Genomic DNA, 22,013 nt, shown 5'->3' with positions numbered 1-22,013 from the left:
GAAGTCACACGTCACCTCGCTGCAGCACAAGCTATTCTCACATCATCTTTTGGATCGCACAAGCCACATGAGGACTGTCAGAGAAGAAGGTATGTGGAGCTGGTCTCTTACACTGACTTTCTCTTCCACAACTTTTCTTTCTTTTCCTAAAACCATCCAAAGTTGTGTAGATGCTGCTTTAGATCCAAAATACTCATCTGTGTTCAACAGCTGTTGATACAAAAGCTGATTTTTAGTTCCAAGAATGTAATTTAATAAGAATGCTTTAAGGACAAATAGTGGTGTTAATTTAGAAATATGTTGTAAAAGTTTGAATTTTTTTTTCACTTACTTCTTTCCACTTTCATCTTGTCTTTGTTCGAGTTCGAGATCACCTTACTGTTAATCACACCATTTGCAGCGTTCATCTATAACGCTACCGTCAAATACGACGAAACTGAACGGTACGACTTGTGAATTTGTACTGAATTCATTTTTCTCTGTGTTTTGCTTTTCAGATTTAACAGACTTGAACTGACTCAAAAAGCAATGGCTGACAACTTCACCACTCTGCTGCTCCTTCTGAGCAGTAAGTGTCTTTTTTTCCCCTTTTTTTTTTTTTTTTTTTGCTTTGCACTTTGCAACTCTTCACATTTAGGTGGTCTGAGGCAGGAAATGTAACCACCAACACTCAGTTAGGTGGAAATTTCACAGAAGCACTAAAACATCACCAGTGATATAATTCATTTCTGATTTCTTTGTGTTAGGTCTGGCTGTGGCCCTAGCAGGTATGTACATCGCATAGAAGATGAACACTGACCTGAAATCTGATTCATTTTTGTACTTTCACAACCTACAAGAGAAAAAAAAAAAGCAAACAATGCACAGCTGCAGAACCAAAAACCTGCAAACTTGATCGATCATATTTTCCACTGTTGTGTTTCATATTGGGCCAGCTGTCTAGTAACCTACTCCTTCTTCTGTCACCTTTTTCTGTTTGTCTCCGCTCGCCAGACAGCAACGTGTCTTGCTACAGAATTGAGCCAGGGACAATAGCAGGCATCATCGCTGCAGATTTGTTGCTGACTCTTATTATTGTGGTCGTCACATACCGATGTGCCAGTTTCCGTCGTCAGCAAATAGATAACGGTAAGGCTTGGAGAGGAATTTATGCGTAGATATTTGGTTGTTTTTTTTCCAGATCTACTACTGGAAATGGTGTCTTTAGAATATGATTGAACTACATTTGAACCCAGAGGTTCAGGTATACACTGAAGAAAAAGACATACACACAGTTTTTACTCTCTGAAGTTAAATCAGGCCAAACTACTCTTGTCTTAAGACAGCTACAATTAACAAAATTATTTCTGTTTGCTAAATGCCACAATAGTAAAAGAAATAACAATAGCTACAATCAGATTTGGATATATGCACACTCCTAAGATCTACACACAAATTTACACAGGGTTAAGATCAGAGCCACAAACAAAACATGGAGTTTGTTGTCCTTAAGTTCACATAATGTGCACATAAGTGCACTTGTTCCTCCTGCAGCAAACAGCTCCCGACAGGAGGTTGCCACCACTATTCCTCACAGTTGAAATGGTGTTTCTAGGACTTTTTTTTCCAAAAGAAATGATGGCCATTCTGCCCAGTCTCGCTTCCAAAGACATGACACCGTCTTGGCTTTCCCCCATCGTAGAGATAGTAATCATTCTGCATGTATACTTCTGGCTAAATAGAATTAACTTTGGTCATTCTGACCTAAAGCAAGAGGTGTTTGGCCTGATTTAACTTCAGAAAGTAAAAAAAAAATGTGAGTGTGTCTTTTTATTTGGTATATGTAAATCTCTGGTTTCAACTGCATATATCTGGCTCCTTTAGTTATGTTTTTCATGCCCTGTTTTAATTTTGTGTGTTGTTTCTCTCTTCTCTCCTCTCTTCACAGCTGACAAGGTTTATATGAATGTTCGGGCCAACTTGAAGAACATAAAATAAAAATGTTTTATTAATCATTATCCTAAAGAGGTGGCTCTCTTTACAATTTTTTTCAGGCAGGTATTTTTTACAGCATCCTCCATAATTATTGATATTCCTGGTAAATATGTGCGGAAAAAGCCATGAAACAAGATCATAATTTGCCATCGGCATAACCCTGCTGCTGTGTTTTTTTAACAGCGAGGTTAAAAAATACTTTTTTATCACCTCCCTCACTTCCTCTTCCTCCATGTGTGAGTTGGCAAGTAAAGCTCATCAAGCCTCGTTTGTTACAGTCTAGTTGTTAAAAAATGTTTAGAATTGCTCTGACAGCAGCTATTTTCCTGAATCCATTTCTTAACTAATTACTCTGGCTTATTTGAGTGGCATTTTCTATTATCTGTCCCATTTTGAAGAGCAGATAAGAGAAATTGCTGTCAGTGTCACATCATTTCAGTACCACAAGAAACCAGCCAGTAAATATTCTATGATCAAGCTTAAAAAAGGGGCAGTGTAAATGGGACACTAGTAATTTGCAAAAAATACTTGGTGTCACAATCGTATATCTTAATGTTTTTTAATGATTGTGTTTTTTGTATTCTTGACTGAGTAAAGCTACTTGTAGCGATGATTGAAATTCTAAAAATTTCTAGTTGCTGCGGTAAATTATACTTTTGTTTTAATGGGGTATTTTTATTATTATTATTTAACCGAGGACCCTCACAATCATTGAGAACTCCATTTTAAAAGCTAGTCAAATTTTCATGATGTCTTATAGAATTTGCCAGATCTCTACTTTAATTACCTTTCAAATTAACTTTATTTGATCATTTAGGTCCAGTGCTGTTTAAAGATAAAATGAATAGTACTCATTTCAAATAAACAAAAAAATAAATATATGTGTATATATTGTGGATATCCCATCGAATTTAAAAATATTGGTACTTTTTTGTGTTTGTTTGTTTGTTTTTTGCAACAAAAGCGGTAAAAATAAAGTACTAAATGTGAACTGAAAAAATGTGGTTGAACGTTATCCACACACATTGGCTAGAACTACTTAACAGCGCCCTCTGCCGATTGCTTTTGGTAGAGATTAGATTGAAACAAAGGCTGGAAATGATTTAAGGAATTTTTAAACATGATTGTCTTTGAACCTTCTCTTTATTATGCACTATCAAACTATTATTTAATCAATGTATGCATCATCTAATGTACTGTTTTAACTTTCATCTAAATAAATTCCTCATGCCTGTGTGCGTTAAATCTTTATTTTATTTGAATAAGTCAATGGGAAGTGACTTTTATGACCAGTTATGAAATATTCCTTTCTCGGAGGACAAAAAAGTCAAGTTAATTGGAGGGAAAATCAAAGAATTGAAATTAAGCCATATGTGTTTGTTTTATTTTTGGACTTCACAACTCATCAGTTTAATCGGGGTTATTTTTTGGTGTTTGTTTTCAAATACCTTTCCTTCAAAAAAATTTAATTAAGTCAGTCGTGTTTGTGTTTGCACAGGTCCATTGTAATGCTTTTTTTTTTTTTTTGCTTTCTATTCGCTTTCTATCTGGTACATCATTGTGGTTAAGAATGGCCTTTGAGAACTGGGAGCTGTTTCAGAGACCGGATGAGATATGAGTGAATGTCTTGCCGCTTTGTTGACCGAGTCCTGCAGTGAAACTGCTGCTTGCGTCATCCCAGAAAACATGCTGACCAAGATCAATGTTATATCTCTGTATTATCTGGCTGATCATTTTCTTCATTGTCTGCCCAGTTGCTTCATTCTTTAGTTCAATAAAATAAAAATAAAATGTATATGCCGGATACTCAGACCATATCACTCAGACTCTTTGTCTAACTTTGGAGAAAATCAACACAATATGTCAAATTCACCAAGTCCACCGATTTGTTAATGGGTTTAGTTTATGAAGACCGCTTCTCTCTCTCTCTCTCTTTCTCTCTCTCTCTTTCTCGTCAGGGACAGGGACAGTAAAAGGGCGTTGAGCTTTAATTAAAAGATTGTGAAATTAACCTTATCTTGGACAAGTGAACTTCCAAGACTTTACATTTGTGTTCTTGGAAGTGGTAATACATTTACTCCAGAAGTACTCGACAGCAATTTCGAGCGTGGTTACCTTAATAGAGATCAATCCATAAACTGAAATATAAACCAAAGAGTTTATGGCCCATCCCATCGTCCACATTAACAGAGATAAAGTTATGGAAAGGCTTAAAGCACACTTAGGTCAAAAACGACATGCTTTTAACTACTCATGATGTAATTTATTTGCTTTTATTTACTGATGTATCATGTGTTGGTCAGTCCCTCGTCTATAGAGGGGAGACATCTGCACTACCTAGCAAGAAATACCTTCATCTTGAATGATAAGCTGACCCAGGACAGCATTAATCTGACAAACAGTCAAGAGGCCAACAATGCAGGGCTGCTCAGTTCAGGTTGGAGGTTCTCTCAGGAAAACCCCTCGCTGTGAACTTCACAAATCGGGTCATCTCTGTGGTGAAACATTGTGGTGTGGCAGAAATACTTTTCTTCAGCAAGACCGGGCAGAAAGACGAAAGCAATTTATTATTTGCAACAAAAAAATATATCAAATAAAATATAAATAAAAACTTTGGAAACCATGTGCATTTCTTTGTACTTTATGACTATGTACTACTTTGTGTTGGGCTGACACATTAGATTTACAAATTAATTGTACTGCAGTTTGGTGTGGCAGCAGTTATGTACAGGCGCAGGTGTGTGAATCATTTGAGAAGGTTCAGTGTTTGATATTTCTGACCATTTATTTACGAGCCACAAACATGTTTTTCACAAAAAAAAAAAAAAAAAAACCCAGGGAACACAACATTCACTTTCATTTTGCTGACAGGACAGCGTTGTTACAGATAAAGCTGCGGTCGAGGGCCTTCAGCCGCTTGCACTAAACCACACAGTCTCAGGAAACTCTCCATTTGAAGATACGATCGCTTGCATTTCAGCAGAAACTCTGGGTGTGAGGGTGACCTGATGCTGCTGCTGGCTACCGCTGCGTCGTTTGCATCATTCCCATTAAAATTACAACATGAGACGAATCTTGGCTTGAAAGCAGGGGATGAAATTGACACTTTCTATCCCAGCGACCACAGGTGCTATAGATATGACACGAAAAAGAAAAAAGGCAAAACAGAAAGACCGACTTCCTCTTGTGTCAGTGGACTCCCACTGTGTGCTCCTCCTTCTTTCAACAGACTCTAGCACACTGCTGACAAATCTCCACCCTTGCACTAATATTGGTGGTGGAGCCTGAAATCCTTCTGACTCTCACCTCCAGCATCTTGTTTATGGACGCCACCAAGCAGCCTTTTGGCAAAGATCAAAACAACAGCTGGTCTTCGGCTTCTCATTTCCCCCTCGACTGAAAAGATGCCCGACGCTCTCTGTATCGTGGGCTCCATGTTCGGTGAGTCATATTCACGTTTCCCAACAACAACAACAGTCTAGACATATGCAGACTCTGATGCTTCACTGCCGTAATGTGTTACAGGGTCAGAGGAAGGACAGCAAGGTAGATCTCTTCAACCATTCGCTTTAGCTATATGACATGACATTTTGCTTTTTTTAAGATATTTTTTTAAATGCCTCCTCACAGAATGTGGCACCTGCTACCTGATAAACATGGGCTCTGTGATTGGCATCGTTGCCTCTGACATTATCTTGACCGTCTTCCTCATCATCTCTGTGTTCTGCTTCGCAAGTCACCACAGGAGAAGGAGAGAGCCGGAGTCTCACGACGGTGACCTTGTGCATTTCTGTTATTTATTGATATTTGTGGTGAATTTTTCTTACCCATGCTAAATATTTTTCCCTTAACAGGTAGAAGAAATCTGCCCTTATCTGCCTCGAAGAAGATGACCCCAGAAGACACAGAATCTCCATACCAGGTAAAATAGTCAGCTTTGAAATGATAAAATACTCATTATTTTTTATAAAAGTATAAAAACTGGTACATATAATAATTCTTACTATGTAAATGACTATATATTTTTATTTGACTTTTTTTTATTATTTTAGATATTTATTTAAATATTTTAAAAATGTGTCTTACTGTGAATTGTGGATGGTTAACTTAAGCTTCTTTTACTTTTAAGGAATTACATGGAGTGCAGTCAGATATCTACAATGAACTTCAACACTTTAGGAAATGACATGTTGTGGAAAAAGTGTTCAAATTCGCAACTTCGTGTCTGTGACTTACTGTAAAAATATATATAAAAGAACTATGCCAAATAATCATTTGTATAAATCTTGCATTGCAACTCATAATTTAGCATAAATCTAAATAGTGTGGAGTACCCGAATGTTATTTCTGTAGTTAAGGTATGTCGTGCTCAGTGAGAATGTAGAGTGGAGCATGGCATTCAGTGCATGTTGTGTTTGTAAATTATTTTGTACTTAATGACCAATAAAACCCAACTTTGCGATCAATGTTTACCTTCAGACAAATTCTCGTCAGACTCAATAAAACTGCTTTCATTTTGTTTATTTGATTACATTTTTTCTTACATCAGCTTTCATTGCAAGCGGCCTATTATTGCTTTACAGCCAACATAAGATTCAAACAAAATATTTTCATTTTTCTTCTATGTCCTCACGTGATCAGAATATTTTAAAAAATGGACACGATGCTTCTATTTGGAGGCATACAAAAATTCCCAGTGGCAGCTGTATTTTGCAGCATCCTGTCTGCTGTGAATGAGTCAATACATGGTGGCTCCTGACTCAGTCAGAGGAAGTAGCTCTAGACAAAATTTAAAAAAATAGGGAAAATAGGTGTATATTCACTGCATGTACACACACGATACTAAAAGATGTCCATTATAAAAAGAAACTTGAGAAGGTCGAGAAAATGATGAGCTTCGTTTTAAAATGCAAAAGAAACAAACCTTGGTCCAGACTTGACTGGAGCAGACAATCTGCTGGGATCTGTGAGATAAAGTAAAAATAAGTAATAAAACTCCTTTCTGAATGGCTTATACTTCAACAATCAGCTGCTGCATTCCTCACTTGACGAAGGAAAATGCGTTCTTACCAAAGGGATAGGTTTCAGAGCTGATGTATTCCCTGGTTTCTGTGGGGAAATTACATTTTTAAACATCTTTGAGGTGTTCACCATTTTATTTTTTTTCTTCTGAAAACCTTTGAGTGCCTCACACATGACACGACAGCTGTTTTTACCTTTACTATTGTGCACCACAGCCAGTTTTCCATCGTTGACCTCTGTGCTTTCCCAAGATGTCTCCATGCTTTTTTCTGCATCCAACCTCTCCCCCTGGATTTGGACACTTGTGCTTTGCGTGGCTCTGCCAGACCTCACCGTCGTTCCCTCTTCACTGTCCGGATCAGTCTGTCCTCCGCTTCCCTGTTGCTTGCCTTGACCAAAGATCTGCTCCTGGCTCCTACCCTGAACATGCCTGCTGATCTTATCCAGCTGCTGCATCTTGCCTGTGCCTGTTTGTGTATTCCTCCTCGATGGCGCGTCTGCTCCAGCTTTGGGATCCACAACTTCGTAGCTGTCGTGGTCTTTAGATGTTTCTATAAGAAAATACAGTTCTTCATATGGCATCTGAATCAACATATAAAGTCCCTTGCAAAGTTAGTCATACCCTTTCAATGTTTTGTCATGTCACAACTACAAAAGTCATTGGTTTTTTTATTGGAGTTTTAACAGGTATTCCAACACAAATAACTGTGAAAAGAATAGGATTCACTACAAAAAATGCACAAATAAAAATCTGAAAAGTTTGATTTGAGTTTTATTCCACCCCCTCACTTACACGTACACCCATAGTGTAAAATCTTGTGTAAAGAACATTTTACACTTCTTTCCCACAGCTGACAGGAACAGGTATTCCTGTCAGCTGTGGGCTCATTGAGAGCATGATTAAGTTATAAAATAATACCACAAGCTTTAAATATCTCACAGAGCACTGCTAAATCCGTCTTTCAGGGTTGGAAAGAGTGTGTCACAACAGCAAATCCACCAAAATACATGGCTGTCTTCCTCAGCATTAATCAGAAGCAGCCAAGAGGCCCAGGGTAACACTGCAGTGGCTGCAGAGATACACTGCACAAGTGGAAGTACTTTATCCCCTCCATAAAACATGGTGGTGGCTGGTCAGATTTGATCATAAGGTGAATGAAGCTGAAAACAAGGCAATCCTGAAAGAAAGCCTATTAGAGGCTGCAAAACATGTTACTTACAGCAGGAGGTAAAGCCTAGAAATACAGCCAGAACTACAGCCGAGCTCCGGCTGGAACGGCTAAGTCAAAGGTCAGATCGAGCATAGAATCCAATGATGCCCTCCATCTAATATGACTGATTTTAGGATTTTTTTGAAAATCAGAATGGGCAAAAATGTTCGTCTCTGTAATGGCAAAGGTGGTAGAAACATAACTCGCAAGACTTTCAGGTGTAATTGCAGCAAAAATTGGTTCCACAAAGTATTGACCCTGGTGGCGTGAATACTAATACACAGTCCACTTTTCAGATTTGTGTTTGTAAAACCAAATGTAAATCATCTATCTATCTATTCCAATCTAATTTATGATTAAACAATCCTAAAATCAGAATTAAAAAAAATATCACATTTGTATTTGTAATACTACAAAATTATGACAAATGTTGTAAGGATGTGGGTACTTTCGCAGGGCCACATAACTGTGGAGTCTTAGTGATTTAAAGAAATTTAAAACACAGATTCAAACTCAACCTTTGCTTTCACTTCCACTTTGATCAGGTCCTGAAACAGTAAGAGGAAATTTACTTTATTTTTGTGAAGGTAAGTATGATTTCTATAAATAAAGTTTGTATGACAAACACGTTTAATGTACCTGGATATCCAGGGGTGACAAAACTCTCCACTGATTGCATCTCAGACAAATCTGCAAATTAAATTTGGTTTCTATTAAAATTAAGATCAATTTTAAATAGTTAATAAATACGTTTGCACTCCACTAATATTCAACAAATTAAGCGTACCATTGGAGTCTTGGTGTCTTGGTGGTTTATCAGGGCTCCTCTTTGCTGTAAACATGAGAAAAAGGTAAAGATTAACAAAAAAAAAACCTTCAAAATGACCAGGTGTAGGTTTCTCTTCCCATTTGTTTGTTTCTCTTTCAGTGTTCCGATAGGGAACCAAAAGTAAGTTTACGGATCTAATGAGATGAGCAATGAAGACCTGGATTTATTTTTTTTTTTTTGTGATGCGCCAACCTGTGACTTTGGCTGCTGTGGCTCTTTCAGTAGTTGCTCCAAATGCCTCTGTAAGAATAAAAAAAAAATGCACGGTTGTTTAAAACATGCATTATTCCACAAATATCAGGAGTTAGAGGGAAAGAAATAGTGATAACAATCATCACCATTTAGAAAGATCAACACATGTCGTCTTTGAGCTTGGAGAGAAAAAGAAGGGGAAAAAAAACTTGTAATTAGCTGTGCCTGGTTTAGTGGTTTCAAACACTTTTCCCTACAAATTGGTTTTGAAAAAACAAATATTAGGTTCATGTTGTTTACCTTTTATTTGGCCTTGTACTCCCATGACTGCTAATGGCGCCAACAGCAGCAAACAAAACAGGAAGCTGAAAGAGAGCGAAACATGCTTTCATTTTGTTTCTACGCATCCTAAGAATTAAAATGTATGTCAACTAAAGAAAAAAACAATCTACAAACATCTTACCACTTCATCTTTTTGCAGTTTCCCCAACTCTGTCTTCTGTCGGTTAAGAGTGCATGTAGGGCTTTTTATGCACTTCCACATCAAGGCTGTGCTAAAGTTAATTACACATTCTGACCAGATGGATCAGATTAAGTCTTATAGTCAAAGACTCCATCTGTGTGTTGAACACTGCGTCATTTCTGTGCCAGAGAGCAACAATTAGATTCTGATAAGTTCACAAGGGCCTATTCATTCCCTTTCAACATGGAAACAACAGTTCGTAACACACAGATTCAGAGAAGAGATGGGTCTTACCCTCTAGCATATGCTAATTACAGGTGACTGGTTACTTCAGAGAATGTCCTTTGACCTTTTCTTTGACCGAAGTCAGCTTTGAAATAAAGTACCAGACCAGAGTTGTTGATTTTTTTTTCCCATTTATGTTGACTGATAAAATGTGGCATTGTTTTTATTTAACAAAAGGCCTTTAGGAGAGCAACAGTTTCAAAAATGTCATTCTGTGTCTGTGGGACAGGCTAATGATAACTAAATATTATCATTTGAAATCTATAGCTTTCTTCCCTAAAACTGAAGAAAAATAGCAAAGTAGACAGCATACATCTCATATATTAAAAAATAAACATAGCTTAAAAAGTACAAACTTATTTTCAATTTAAAAAAAACATTTTTAATAATAAAAAAAATTGCTGAGAGTGCAATGTGTAACTATAATATCTAGATAATTTCTTCATATAAAATACTGGCTCGAGGATTTGTGCATGTTTTGGTAAATCTTTTTTTTTTTCATCAAAACTTGTAAAGAAAAACAAAAATTCAAGTTCTTGCTTTTTGTTTAATTTTACTCATAGAACGGCCATTTAAAATCCGAGCCCTGTAAAAGAAAAACAAACAACTGACTTATTTTCTCCATTCTGACTTACCGTACCCTCATAAAACAGTAGTAGTACATATTTAATAAGAAGAACCTGGATTTAAATCTTGGGCAGAGAGTGTGAAGCCTGCGAGCCCCCTTGCAAAGGATTCTCGTTGGGTATTTCAGCTGCCACAATCCAAAACATGTATGTTAGGTTCATTTGTTGACAACAGGTGTTAATGTTCTGAACACACAATTCCATAGAGATACATGGTGATGGCACCATCATGTTGTGGGGATGCTACACTGCCTGTTCTTTACACAGGGAATCGCAGCTACTCAGGATATAAAAAGTAGTGCATTCCTAAAAGCAAAACATCTTGCAGACTGCAAAAAAATAGAGACGGGAACAGATGTTCACCTTTCAACAAAACAACAGCCCTATTTATGAAGCCAGAACTGCAATAGTATGGTTCAGAACAAATAAAGCAAAGCTATTGTTCTGTTAATTTAGCAGTCAAGAGCTAAATTAGTCTAACATTGTATAGCCATAATTGGCTGTTTTTGTTTACAGGGACTGACTTTTTAAAATAAATAAGTTTTTTCAGATTTCTATTTGTAAGAAAAAGAGGTTTCAATTTTGTATCTATTCAATAAAATCTTAATAAAATATAATTAATACTATTGGACACATAATCAAGGCGTTCTGTGTGCTCCCACTTTACCCACATTGTAATATTAAATGTAATAATCACGTTCTCCAACTTTAGTTGTAGAGGACATCGTGTTGACTGTGGATTGAACCATGAGGTGTGATTAGGAAATAGCGTTTATGTCTCTCTTGATAAAACGTCACATTTCAGATTAAGTCCACTACCAGACACGTGTAGATCAAAGTTTGCCTTTCAACCAGACAGACCTGTTGGTGGCAGAAGAAGCGAAAAATCTCTCCGTGGAAAACAGAAAAGAATGAGCGCCCTCTGCTGGAAATACCTTTCGCATTAAGCTCTTGATCTCGAGCATCGCCATATTGACGTCCCAACAACGCTGAGAGGTAATCATGTTATTTAATCACAAATCCTTGTTGTTTTATGACCCGCGTTGATCTTATTAGACGGGTTGAAAAGCCGGGAAAGGGTATCTTATCCGTGGTGGTCGTTGTGTATCTCGATTACGGTGTTCATGGGCTGTTTTGTCAAGGCGTTGTCAGCCAGTTACCTCGCTAGAAAGCAGTCTATTCACTCCCTTAGCCTGCTAGCTTAGCACTTTTTAGGTTAGGAAAATGTGCCCATTTTCGAAGCTCGCTGTAAAGCCCGGCATAAATAATGACCTAGCAGGCGTTTAGTTGGCTACTTGAAAGCTGAATGTTGATTCCATCACGATATTACACTGTAATGTGGTCGAGAACTGGCTGTGACTTTCCTACCGGCTTTTCACTCTGCTGTTGACGAGCTAACGCTAACTAGTTAGCATCCCTGTCAGCTTCCCGGTTCTACTGCTAGCTTCTAGCTGTTAGCACCCAACCAGGCCGTAGGCCGCATTGGGGTTTGACTGCTTTCATCTTTTAAATCAAATTATCAAGCCAATTATTTGCTTTGCCGCAAGTTTCTAAACTGATTAATTGACGTATTTAATTTTTTGTGACACTATTGTTTGGATACAAACCCCATTAGCTTCAGCTTCATTCGTTGGTGTGCGCTTGTTCACATACTTTGCTCATGTTTGCCTAATTGACTTTATTGATTTTAATCAACCTACTTTCTACCCCCGTTTTCCAACAGGAGGTAGTCGTTGTAGCCCCCAGTGATGACTATACTGAGTCCTGTGCCTCCCGATTAGACTGGTTGGATGTCCCATTTAACATCCAGGTTTCTCCATTTCATACGCCATCATATGCAAACACACCATGCACCAATTGCTTAGCTCATGAGAATTATTATTTCTTGTGCTCATTTTGTTTTAAACAGTTTGTTTTTTTGAAGGTTATTGTAGACGTCCGTTGTATAAAGAGGGGGGAAAAAGTCGGTCTTTATCAATTCAAACCTTATCTCAAGATACAGACCACAGTTCAAGTTAAAAAGCTTAATGATTGCACAGTATAGCAAGCAACTCTGACAGTAGATCTTTATTTTTCCTTGTCTGTTTAGCTTCCTTACAACAAAAGCATCTCAGCAAGTCTTACTCACTTTGTCTGTCAACAATTAATCCTGGAGGAAACCTCCCAGGTATTGTTCTGTATATGTTTATATATTTATATTTTACATGGGTGTTTATTGATTTAAATATTATAATTAGTTGCCAGTAAATTGAATATGTTATGCAAGTATTATTAATCCATGCCCTTGTTGTTCTTGATTTGTTTAATTTGTTGTATTTTGCTTGTGTCTGTCTTTTTACAGGACATTTAGAAAAGATCCCGTACAGAATATGTCTGGCCCTGTTCCAAGCCGCTCTCGAGTTTACCCCGATGTAAACACACAGAGACCTCGGGAGTACTGGGACTATGAGTCCCATGTTGTTGAGTGGGGGTAAGGAAAAGTGAAAGCCGTTCAGGCTTTTTTCTTGTGCTTTATCAGTATTGCAAAAATAACTATTTAAATAACTGATCACCCAAAAAAAAGGTATAAAAAGATCTGTCAAATAATCTCTGCCTATACAGTCATGAAATATAGACAAGGTATTAGAGCTGGGTGATAAAGCGGTAGGAATGCATATTGCAAATGAAGTTTTTCTTGATACACAGATGAGAATGTCAATAGGACTTTTCTTTTCCCATAACGGCCAGAACCTGCGATGTATTTCCTTTTTTTTCCCATTTCATGTTAATTTTTTTCTCATCCTCTAGGATTAGAAATGTTGTTTTAAAATTTTTAAAGTTTAGTAATTACTGCTTGGGGTGCCCCTATGTTTTACTTCTTGGAAAAACAAAAAGAAATCGCTAGACCATCTAAAATACAGCATTAAATTAATAATTATTTAGTTAGTTGTTTATAACCGAAGACAACACTTGTATCTCACAAAAGAGAATTTTACTACAGGAATTTTCTTTTTATTTCTCCCGTATCAAGGTGTGTGTGGGGAAAAATCAATTTAAGATTAATTTAATTTGCAACTTATGTATCTCCTAATTGAATCGTGAAAGGTCTGAATGAGTCTTTACATGAAGTAAATTTAGAATTTAACGACAAATTCAGGATTCACATAAATTAAATTACAGTTTGTTTTTTTTTCCTTTTTCTGTTATATGTATTAAAATATCAATCTTCATAGACCAGACATGAAAATATGTAGGGCTAGTGAACAACACTTGGATAAGGTTTTTTTCACCAGACAAGTATCAGGTCTGGTATTAGAGCCAATTTTAAATGTAAATTTGTCCTGTAAAATGACCAGTTTGGTTTACGATCAGCCAAATTGAAGCCACATAAAAGTCAATATGAATTTCTGATTCAGAACTTGTTTGACTCTGTCCTTTTTAATCTGCATTTAATGTGTGTCATTGCAATGCAGGGGGACAACTAAAATGCAGAAATTGCATAATTTATTTCAGTACGTCTGCAAACAGAGGTCCGAAAAACGGTTTTAAAAAGCGAGCTGTGTGAGTGTTTTACAGCCTTACTGACTGATCTCTGAGCTGCACCAGCGGTGCTGCAAGAAGCAGGAAAACAAAGTGTTTACAGCAGGCAATATTGATTCTTCTCGACAATATTAAGAGTAGGGATTGACGATACTAAAGCTTCACATTCTGTACCATTTCTCAGTAACAAGTTTTCTTCTTTTTTTTTTTTTTTAAGGCAAAGTGTTTGTTCTAATAATGAGAAAAAAATATAAACAATTACAACATAACCAAAATGTTATTGTCTTAATTAGGACATAGCCAAAAAGTAGGAGAGAATTTATCTCGCATATAGAAAAACCGTATGTAGCTCAAAAGTGATCCTACGCTGTAAAGCAACAGTAAGACACCATAAAGTCCATTATATATTATTTTTTTAAATTATTAACCTTGGATTTTTTTATTTATTATTTTCAATGCACGCATATATGCACGCTTTAATTTTGCTGCTGACACAGAAGGACAAGGGTCTAAAATAGATTATTTCTTAAAGTGTGCACATGGATCTGGCCGAGGCCAATGCAACTTTTTTTAATAGTAATTTTACATCATAACTTCATTAGTGGACAACTACAATAGGTAGGTTTGGTTGCCATTGGTTCTAACTATTATGTGTCCTCTGTTTATTAACATTTTCTGGTTCTATTGTTAGCTGCTAATTCCTTTACTACTAAACAGTAGTAATGGAGGACAGCGTGTTGGGCACTATGCGACTTAACCCACAGAACAGTTTTCTGGTGAGCATTTTCCTGCGTTAATTAATACCCGCAGTAGAACAGAGAGCCGTGCCAAGCAGACTCTCTTTCTTGGTGAAGTCAGTAATAAGTTTACTTGTAAGTTGCTAATATTTAAACGCACCGTTTAGGTTGTTTACTTCCTCACTGTTGCAGATGCAGAAGCATTGCTGAGATTTTTAACTTGCTCTCAGACGGAGTGTTGGTTGCGGTGTTATCAGAGCTCTCAGGAATTCATCTGCTCTTCCTGTCTGCCTGTCTTATTGGAAAAATACCTCAGAAAAACACTCTCGCCTTGTCGCCTGATTAGGGTTTCAGATTCTCCTTTCTGTACATACTCGGCTTGTTAGCATAAGTTAAAACTTCAAGTAGCAGTTCACAGTTTTAAAGCTCAACCATGATTGTTCAGGAGAGCTACGGCAGGTAGGAGAGAGGCTGTCTGTTTAGTTGTGGAGCTGCTGTGTGAAGTATTTACAATAACTTAGGAAGATGAAAATGGGTTTGTGTTGCAATATTGATTTTGTAACTCTCATAAAAGACATCTTCACGTCAACTCTGATGGGTAATATAAAAATTAACAGCAAGACATCAGTCTGACTTTACTTATACTGAAGCTTTGTGCTCACAACTTTTCTGAATATATGCTCAAACTTTTTTCTTCCCCCCCCCCCAGAAATCAAGACGACTATCAGCTCGTCAGAAAACTAGGAAGAGGCAAATACAGTGAAGTATTTGAAGCCATAAACATCACAAACAACGAAAAGGTGGTGGTTAAAATACTGAAGGTACGCTGATGATCATCTGGCACACATAGCTTTACTGGTTTGTGATCGGACATTCCAGGGGATTCACTGGACTCTCTTTCTGTTTTCCAGCCTGTCAAGAAAAAGAAAATCAAGAGAGAAATAAAGATCCTGGAGAACCTGAGGGGTGGCCCAAATATCATCTCACTCTTAGATATTGTCAAGGATCCCGTGGTACGTTTGGGCTCCATGTTGTCATGTAAAATGTTTAGGTAGGATATACATTTTTTTTTATTTTTTCTAAATAAACATTGACTCCTTGTTTTTTTTTTTTTCCCGTTTAGTCACGAACCCCAGCTCTGGTCTTTGAACATGTGAACAACACAGATTTCAAGGTAAAACCATTTTTTCTGTCTTCTTTTTCTTTTCTTCTTTTACTTTTACAGTCACTTAATTTTATTTATTTTATTTAATTTTTTTCAGCAATTGTATCAGACTCTGTCAGACTTTGACATACGGTTCTACATGTATGAAATCTTAAAGGTAAGAAGTAGCCTTAAATTTAGCAGTGTTGCAGTATTTCGGCTTTACTTAAATATAAAAATTGCTAATGTTTTTTTTTAATTATTTTTTTTATTGAAGGCTCTGGATTACTGCCACTCTATGGGTATTATGCATAGGGATGTCAAACCCCATAATGTAATGATCGATCATGAACACAGAAAGGTAACTTGGGTTGCTTTATATACACGTCTTTCTCACCGTCTGTGACGCTGATTCATTGTAATAATTAAACTGTACTAAACTTGTCGTAGCTCCGTCTAATCGATTGGGGCCTGGCAGAGTTTTACCACCCAAACCAAGAGTACAACGTGAGAGTGGCGTCCAGGTACTTCAAAGGTCCTGAACTGCTGGTAGATTACCAGGTGAGTTTAAAGGCGACCAAGAACTTGTGTCACGACAGGAGAGATCCATTTTTTTCTGATGAGTGTTTAAGAAAGAAAGCCAAGACACCAGTTAAAGATTTTTACTTCTTCTTGCTTATTTCTAGATGTATGACTACAGCTTGGACATGTGGAGCCTGGGTTGCATGCTTGCCAGCATGATCTTCAGGAAGGAGCCGTTCTTTCACGGTCATGACAATTATGACCAGGTAATGTCTCGCAGTGAGTTATTTTATCGTCTGAACACAGGCTAGAAAGCGGTGCGAAAGTCAGTTAAAAAAAATAAAAATCAGCTCACAATTCTGTGGTTTTCAGTCTGTTCAGTGAGATTCCAGAAAAAGTGCTTTCTTCGAGTTTTCCTCCTCCTGTATGGAGCCACGCTGCCCGTCCCTCATTTGTTGCTGACCACTGCTGGTCTGCTAGCTGGAAGAAGGATGTTAAACTTTTTTTTTTTCCCCTGAATTTTAAGACCCACAGATTTCTCTTTGGGCTGGTTACTGAACGTCTTACCGTTTAACTGGTTAACACCAGCTGTTGTACGAGATTGAGGAAGTGTTTAATCGATCCTTTTTCTTATGTGCATGTGCCAAAATGACAACTAAAAGTGATATGACATTCTTATATTACCAGGTGGAGGAAGAGTAGCTTATTTGACTTTGTCTAAAGTTGTTTCATGTGTTTTTCTCTTCTTTTTTCTTCAGTTTTAAATGTTAGTATAAATACAGTGATAGGATGAAGCAGTGGTATTTTTACTCCTACTTATCATACCATAAGAATCTCAATCCTGGTAGCCAAACAAGTTTAGTGGGGTTTTTTTGTGCTTTTTTTTCTCCCCCCTCGTATTGCACAACATCTTTTAGTCTTGCAGAGCCACACCCTGGCCTCACATCCCTGTGAGACCTTTTGTTAAATCTAAGATAAGATTTCTCATAAGTGACAGGTTAATGCCTTCCTCAGTAATGACTGTTTAATTAATCTACAAGTTAAACAGAAATAAAATCCAGTAATCTTACCATATCTGCATATTTGTCCCCACCTTATTTTTTTATTTTAATTTTTTTTATTAACACAGAGATGCACCAATCAGTTTTGTGGCACATTTTCAATCTGTTGTAAACCCTACCAAGGTTCTTCCTATTCAGATTCCTGCTTAAAATTCGTAATTACGACGGCTCAAAACAGTTCCTGCAATGAATGATTATGATTCATGTCGTGAGCAGAGGCGATATCAGTGAGGACATGGTTGCTGTAAAACAGTTGTGCCATTTTAAAACGGGCAGTGATGGCAGAGCTAACATTTGAAATGATCTGATCGGCTGTTAATTAGCATTAGTTGCTGCAACTGCGCTCTCACTTTGATTTAACACAAAGACTGTTGTTTAGGGGTGCACGATAATTACCGAGCCAATAGGATTTTTGAGTTTTCAAAGCTCATGTTGACCCAGTTTGTTTGAAAATAAACCAGTTCCAGTCAATTTCTGGGTTCTGCTCTAGTAAAATTGTAATTATTTGACTCCATTTTCCAACTTGTAAACAAGCAGTTTGGTTTTTTTTCAGGTTTTGTAGTAAAAGTAATTTAAAAATGTTAATGTATTTAGTCTTATGGAAGCCTTTTTCAAGTTTTATTATATATATATTTTTTTTTTCCAAACACACTCTTAATATTTAATTTTTTTAATGATTGTGTTGAGTGTGGAATACTTAAGCTCAACTTTTTTAATTGATAAATGTCTGAACTTACAGCTTGTGCGGATTGCAAAAGTACTTGGCACAGAGGACTTGTATGACTACATCGACAAGTACAACATTGAATTGGATCCACGGTTCAATGACATTCTGGGAAGGTGCGTCATCGAGTCAACTGTTTTGCTTTTTAACGGTTTGACGGATTGTTTGGCCTCAACTTGACCAGCTAATTTGTCTCCCTTTCTTCTCGTTTATCTGCAGACATTCCCGCAAAAGATGGGAGAGGTTTGTGCACAGTGAGAACCAACACCTAGTCAGCACAGAGGCTCTAGACTTCTTGGACAAACTGCTGCGCTACGACCATCAAGCTCGCCTCACAGCCAGAGAGGCCATGGATCATCCCTACTTCTGTACGATTGCTTCTGCCCTTGTTCCTTTTTTTTTTTGTTAACATTGTGGAGTTTATGTGCAGCCTTTAATACCCCTCCCATTTGCTTCCTTCTTTTTGTCCTTCTAATTCTTTGTTCTTCCTTCCTTTATTTCTAGTCTCTCATAGTATTTCTTCTGTTCTTAATTTTGTTCTGCCCTTCCTTGTTTTTAATTTCCTTTTTAAGCTGACATGACATTTACCACCTTTACCTCTGTACATCTTTCCCTTTTCACATGCTTTCCTTTCTTCATTGGAGTGCCTCCACCCCTCTCTGTTTGCATCTCCTTTTACGTTTTCTTCCCCATGCGACCATGTGTCCTTCCTCTCCTTCTGTTCTTTCTTGAGCTCTTCTTTCCTTCCCTATGACCTTACGTCATGCTTTCCACCTTGCCTATACTTTCTTCCTTGCGTCCTTCTTTTCTATCCGTCTCTATTATACATAAATATGGATGAAATGGTCAGGAATACGACGGGTTTTTTACACGGACATGTGGGAATGCTGGCAAGATGTTTTCTAATCCATCTGCTGTATTACATTCTCAGATCCCATCGTCAAAGATCAGGGAAGGGGGGCCACTCCTGGGGGCATGGCTGCCAGCTCCACTCCAGTCAGCTCCTCGAGTATGATGGCTGGTGAGTCGCCTTGGACCAGTTGCTGCACCACACTTTTTTTCTTTTCCAAATTGTTTTGGTGTCAAAGTCTTGGCACAGGCATTTCCTTGAAAGGCTGCAGAACACTTTGAGGCACTAATTTATTATTGTTTTTTTTTTTAAATGGTGTGAACGAGACTAGCCTTCGCAAATGAGTAATAACCCTGTTTTTTTCCTTTCAGGCATCACCTCCATGTCCTCCTCACAGCCGCTGGCTAACATTGCTGGATCGCCCGTCATCTCTGCCCCAAACACTCTGGCCACACAAGTCCCTGCAGCCACCGGGGCCCAGCCCTGAAACCACTTCCTCACCTGTGTTAAACGTGTGCTCATGGCCATGCCCTGCCTAGCTCTCTCTGCGAGCCAGGGCCATGGAAATCCCCCCCTCCTCAACCCCCAACCCCCCCTCTTTTTATGTTGACAATAACAAAGAAGATTTAAATTACTTTTCATGTTCAGTTCTATTTTGACACCTGGACTTGACAGAACCGCATTGTTGCACCTGTCGGGTTTGTTAGACATTAATTTGGGTGTGTTACTTGACAATGCCATTGTCTAGAAATTCTAATAAGATGTAGACATAAAGAGAATGGATAATAAAATTTATTTTGTATGTTCCAAATATACAGTCTTGCTTGAAACTGTTTGATGGGGATCCTGCTGTATTACACTGTGAAACCTTTACGTGACTTCACACAAAACGGGGAGTCGGGGAGATCTGGTGTGTCCCACCTATCAGCGCTCGCCGGTTGCACACGATGTAATGTGCAGGAGTTGTTAGTGTTTTGAAGTTGTTAGATGCTTATCATTCTTTAATTGGACTTTTTTGTAGATATTCTACAGTTACTGTCAGGTTGCATGCACCCAATGCTGAGTTTCACAGGGTCAATAGTTTGCCAACTTTATGTTACTTTCACTTCTGTATGTGTATGTAAGTGTCCATGTTTGTTTTTTATGAAGTCTCTTACACATGATTTTGATTACATAGACAATTTTGTAACTTTTTTTTTTGTTTTATGCTGGGAGGAGTCATCACCTACGGAAAAACAACTTCAAAAATAAACAATTTAAACAGGGCTTTACAGGCACTACGTTATTGACTGTACCATCCCACAAATGGTTTGCGTCAACTATGAGTAGATGTGGTGTAGGGCAGGAGGACGATTTTAGTTTAAAATGAACCTTGTTTTCCATATTTTGCAGATTCACCTCAGTAGAATCTTACAGTATTGCCTAGTGTCGGTTAAGTTCAAACGTGAAACTCGTGGATTCATTGCACAAAGGTGTATTACAAATGTTTTTTATGTAAAACGCCAAATTTGATCAGAGAACTTGAGTTTTGTTAGACCAGTAAAAATGAGTCAAATACAGAATAACGGCCTGCTGACAGGCATGTCTTTGTTCTGTATACATTATGCACTTCAATGGGCATTGGCAAGCATGGAGTCAGCCGTTGGTTCTGTGGAGGTGAAACCCAGGTTGGTTTAGTTTTTTTTTTTTTTGTTTGTTTTTTTTTTAGGTCTGGTGTCATGTTTCTCACAATACCACAGAGATTGCGTGCTGGCTTATAAAGCACAGCAATAGCATGGTTATTAAAACAGGTTTTTGGTACTTTTGACAGCATGAGCTGGTGCTTAGAAAATAAAATCAATGAAGCTTGTCAGCAGGGGCGAGGCAGTATTTTAACCATCACCGGCAATTAATGGACTCTCAGCACTGTTCCTGAGACATCGATTTTCAAATTTAAAGCAAGTGTAACTTATCTGAAAAGTTGCTTAAGTACTTTGGAGTTCTTGAACCACAGTCCCGTTGCTTTTCTCCTGTATTATCCAAGGTAGAACATGGTATTGGTGCTGGCTCAAGGGTTGCCCAACATAATGGATGGGCCAGTTGTCGCCCATGTCCTGCAGGCTTCTATGTGTGGTGGTCCTTAAAGTGCCTGAACGAGCTTCAGGTCATGCCTTGTAACTTCTGCAAACACTGTAATGGGCTTTTTGTGCACAATTCATTATGATTATCCCAGTTGTACCCATTCTGCCGCACCTTTTCTTTCCACTGAACTTTCCAATGATATTGCTTTTTTTTTTTTTGTAAACAGCCTTTCTGTTGAAGGTTTCAGTTACTGTCTGCTGGGCAGCTGACAAAGTAACATTCTTTACCAGGATTTTGTTAGTCATTATGGCCATAGCATCATTTCTGTTTTAAATATCTTTTATTTTTTATTACTAGCCCAATTTTTAGACTAATTGATTTTTTGTTTTTCATTTGATTAAGCCATAGTCACAAATATTAGGGTTGATTAAAGGCTGAAGTTGCACTCATTAATAACACCTGACATTGAACAGGTGGGCCTTTGGTCAAAAGGTGAAGTGACTATTATAACCAAAGTCAGCTGTTGAACTCCATTAACAGGCTTAGCATCTGTTGGACAACTTCAAAAACACAGGAACACGTTTTTGACTGAGACCCATGATGTTCTACATGCACATGGTACGAGGACAAGACCACAGATAGCGCTGCCATTTTTCACTTCTCTGGAGTTTTTTTTCCCCATTCAATACTTCATTTACTTCCAGATCTTTTAATTAACCCCATACAGTATCAAATAAATAGCAGTCCGGGCAGTTTTAAAGGGGACTGCCAAGCAAATTTATGTGAACATGTT

The 22,013-nt window shown here is 37.7% G+C and overlaps 4 protein-coding genes across 5 annotated transcripts; 3 read left to right on the top strand and 1 right to left on the bottom strand.

Moving 5' to 3' along the window:
• On the top strand, positions 1-3,219 carry hcst (hematopoietic cell signal transducer). Its single transcript, XM_015002536.2, has 5 exons — positions 1-89; positions 498-568; positions 747-767; positions 994-1,128; positions 1,928-3,219. The coding sequence occupies exons 2-5, from the start codon at positions 529-531 to the stop codon at positions 1,975-1,977; spliced, it is 246 nt and encodes an 81-aa protein (XP_014858022.1). The 5' UTR covers positions 1-89; positions 498-528; the 3' UTR covers positions 1,978-3,219.
• A 149-nt stretch (positions 3,220-3,368) lies between these two features.
• Positions 3,369-6,458, top strand: tyrobp (transmembrane immune signaling adaptor TYROBP). The gene is made up of 5 exons (XM_015002541.2): positions 3,369-5,415; positions 5,500-5,520; positions 5,605-5,748; positions 5,829-5,896; positions 6,104-6,458. Exons 1-5 carry the CDS (start codon positions 5,379-5,381, stop codon positions 6,158-6,160), a joined length of 327 nt encoding a protein of 108 aa, XP_014858027.1. The 5' UTR covers positions 3,369-5,378; the 3' UTR covers positions 6,161-6,458.
• A 21-nt stretch (positions 6,459-6,479) lies between these two features.
• LOC106927173 (uncharacterized) lies at positions 6,480-9,894 on the bottom strand. Its single transcript, XM_015002539.2, has 11 exons — positions 9,692-9,894; positions 9,529-9,593; positions 9,375-9,407; positions 9,229-9,276; positions 8,995-9,039; positions 8,847-8,897; positions 8,726-8,755; positions 7,191-7,547; positions 7,045-7,083; positions 6,899-6,938; positions 6,480-6,753 (listed from the first exon to the last, which is right to left on the bottom strand). Exons 1-11 carry the CDS (start codon positions 9,697-9,699, stop codon positions 6,735-6,737), a joined length of 735 nt encoding a protein of 244 aa, XP_014858025.2. The 5' UTR covers positions 9,700-9,894; the 3' UTR covers positions 6,480-6,734.
• A 1,596-nt stretch (positions 9,895-11,490) lies between these two features.
• LOC106927172 (casein kinase II subunit alpha) lies at positions 11,491-20,425 on the top strand. Of its 2 annotated transcripts, XM_015002537.2 has the most exons (15): positions 11,532-11,598; positions 12,326-12,412; positions 12,692-12,769; positions 12,944-13,072; positions 15,568-15,679; positions 15,770-15,871; positions 15,982-16,032; positions 16,121-16,180; positions 16,280-16,363; positions 16,453-16,563; positions 16,689-16,790; positions 18,325-18,425; positions 18,529-18,677; positions 19,241-19,330; positions 19,531-20,425. In XM_015002537.2, exons 4-15 carry the CDS (start codon positions 12,972-12,974, stop codon positions 19,644-19,646), a joined length of 1,179 nt encoding a protein of 392 aa, XP_014858023.1. In that variant the 5' UTR covers positions 11,532-11,598; positions 12,326-12,412; positions 12,692-12,769; positions 12,944-12,971; the 3' UTR covers positions 19,647-20,425. The 2 variants fall into 2 exon arrangements, with proteins under 2 accessions (XP_087869898.1, XP_014858023.1); XM_088013772.1 differs by lacking the exon at positions 12,692-12,769 and having other exon boundaries at positions 11,491-11,598.
• The last annotated feature ends 1,588 nt before the right edge of the window (positions 20,426-22,013 follow it).

Source organism: Poecilia mexicana, unplaced genomic scaffold, assembly GCF_051168715.1.
Source record: "Poecilia mexicana isolate PSO_F unplaced genomic scaffold, ASM5116871v1 scaffold_16, whole genome shotgun sequence".
In the NCBI taxonomy this organism is placed as follows: Eukaryota; Metazoa; Chordata; class Actinopteri; order Cyprinodontiformes; family Poeciliidae; genus Poecilia; species Poecilia mexicana.
The sequence above is the reverse complement of the archived record's forward strand: the minus strand, read 5'-3'. Positions and strand labels throughout refer to the sequence as shown.

Coding starts and splice junctions, on each gene's coding strand:
- hcst (XM_015002536.2), top strand. CDS start 529: ATGGCTGACAACTTCACCACTCTGCTGCTCCTTCTGAGCA. Junction 569..746: donor TCTGCTGCTCCTTCTGAGCA/GTAAGTGTCTTT, acceptor TCTTTGTGTTAG/GTCTGGCTGTGGCCCTAGCA. Junction 1,129..1,927: donor TCGTCAGCAAATAGATAACG/GTAAGGCTTGGA, acceptor CTCTCTTCACAG/CTGACAAGGTTTATATGAAT.
- LOC106927173 (XM_015002539.2), bottom strand. Junction 9,408..9,528: donor AGTACAAGGCCAAATAAAAG/GTAAACAACATG, acceptor TTTCTCTCCAAG/CTCAAAGACGACATGTGTTG. Junction 7,548..8,725: donor AAGTGGAAGTGAAAGCAAAG/GTTGAGTTTGAA, acceptor ATTTTCTTATAG/AAACATCTAAAGACCACGAC.
- tyrobp (XM_015002541.2), top strand. CDS start 5,379: ATGCCCGACGCTCTCTGTATCGTGGGCTCCATGTTCG. Junction 5,416..5,499: donor TATCGTGGGCTCCATGTTCG/GTGAGTCATATT, acceptor AATGTGTTACAG/GGTCAGAGGAAGGACAGCAA. Junction 5,897..6,103: donor ACACAGAATCTCCATACCAG/GTAAAATAGTCA, acceptor TTTACTTTTAAG/GAATTACATGGAGTGCAGTC.
- LOC106927172 (XM_088013772.1), top strand. CDS start 12,393: ATGTCCCATTTAACATCCAG. Junction 16,181..16,279: donor ACATGTATGAAATCTTAAAG/GTAAGAAGTAGC, acceptor TTTTTATTGAAG/GCTCTGGATTACTGCCACTC. Junction 16,791..18,324: donor GTCATGACAATTATGACCAG/GTAATGTCTCGC, acceptor CTGAACTTACAG/CTTGTGCGGATTGCAAAAGT.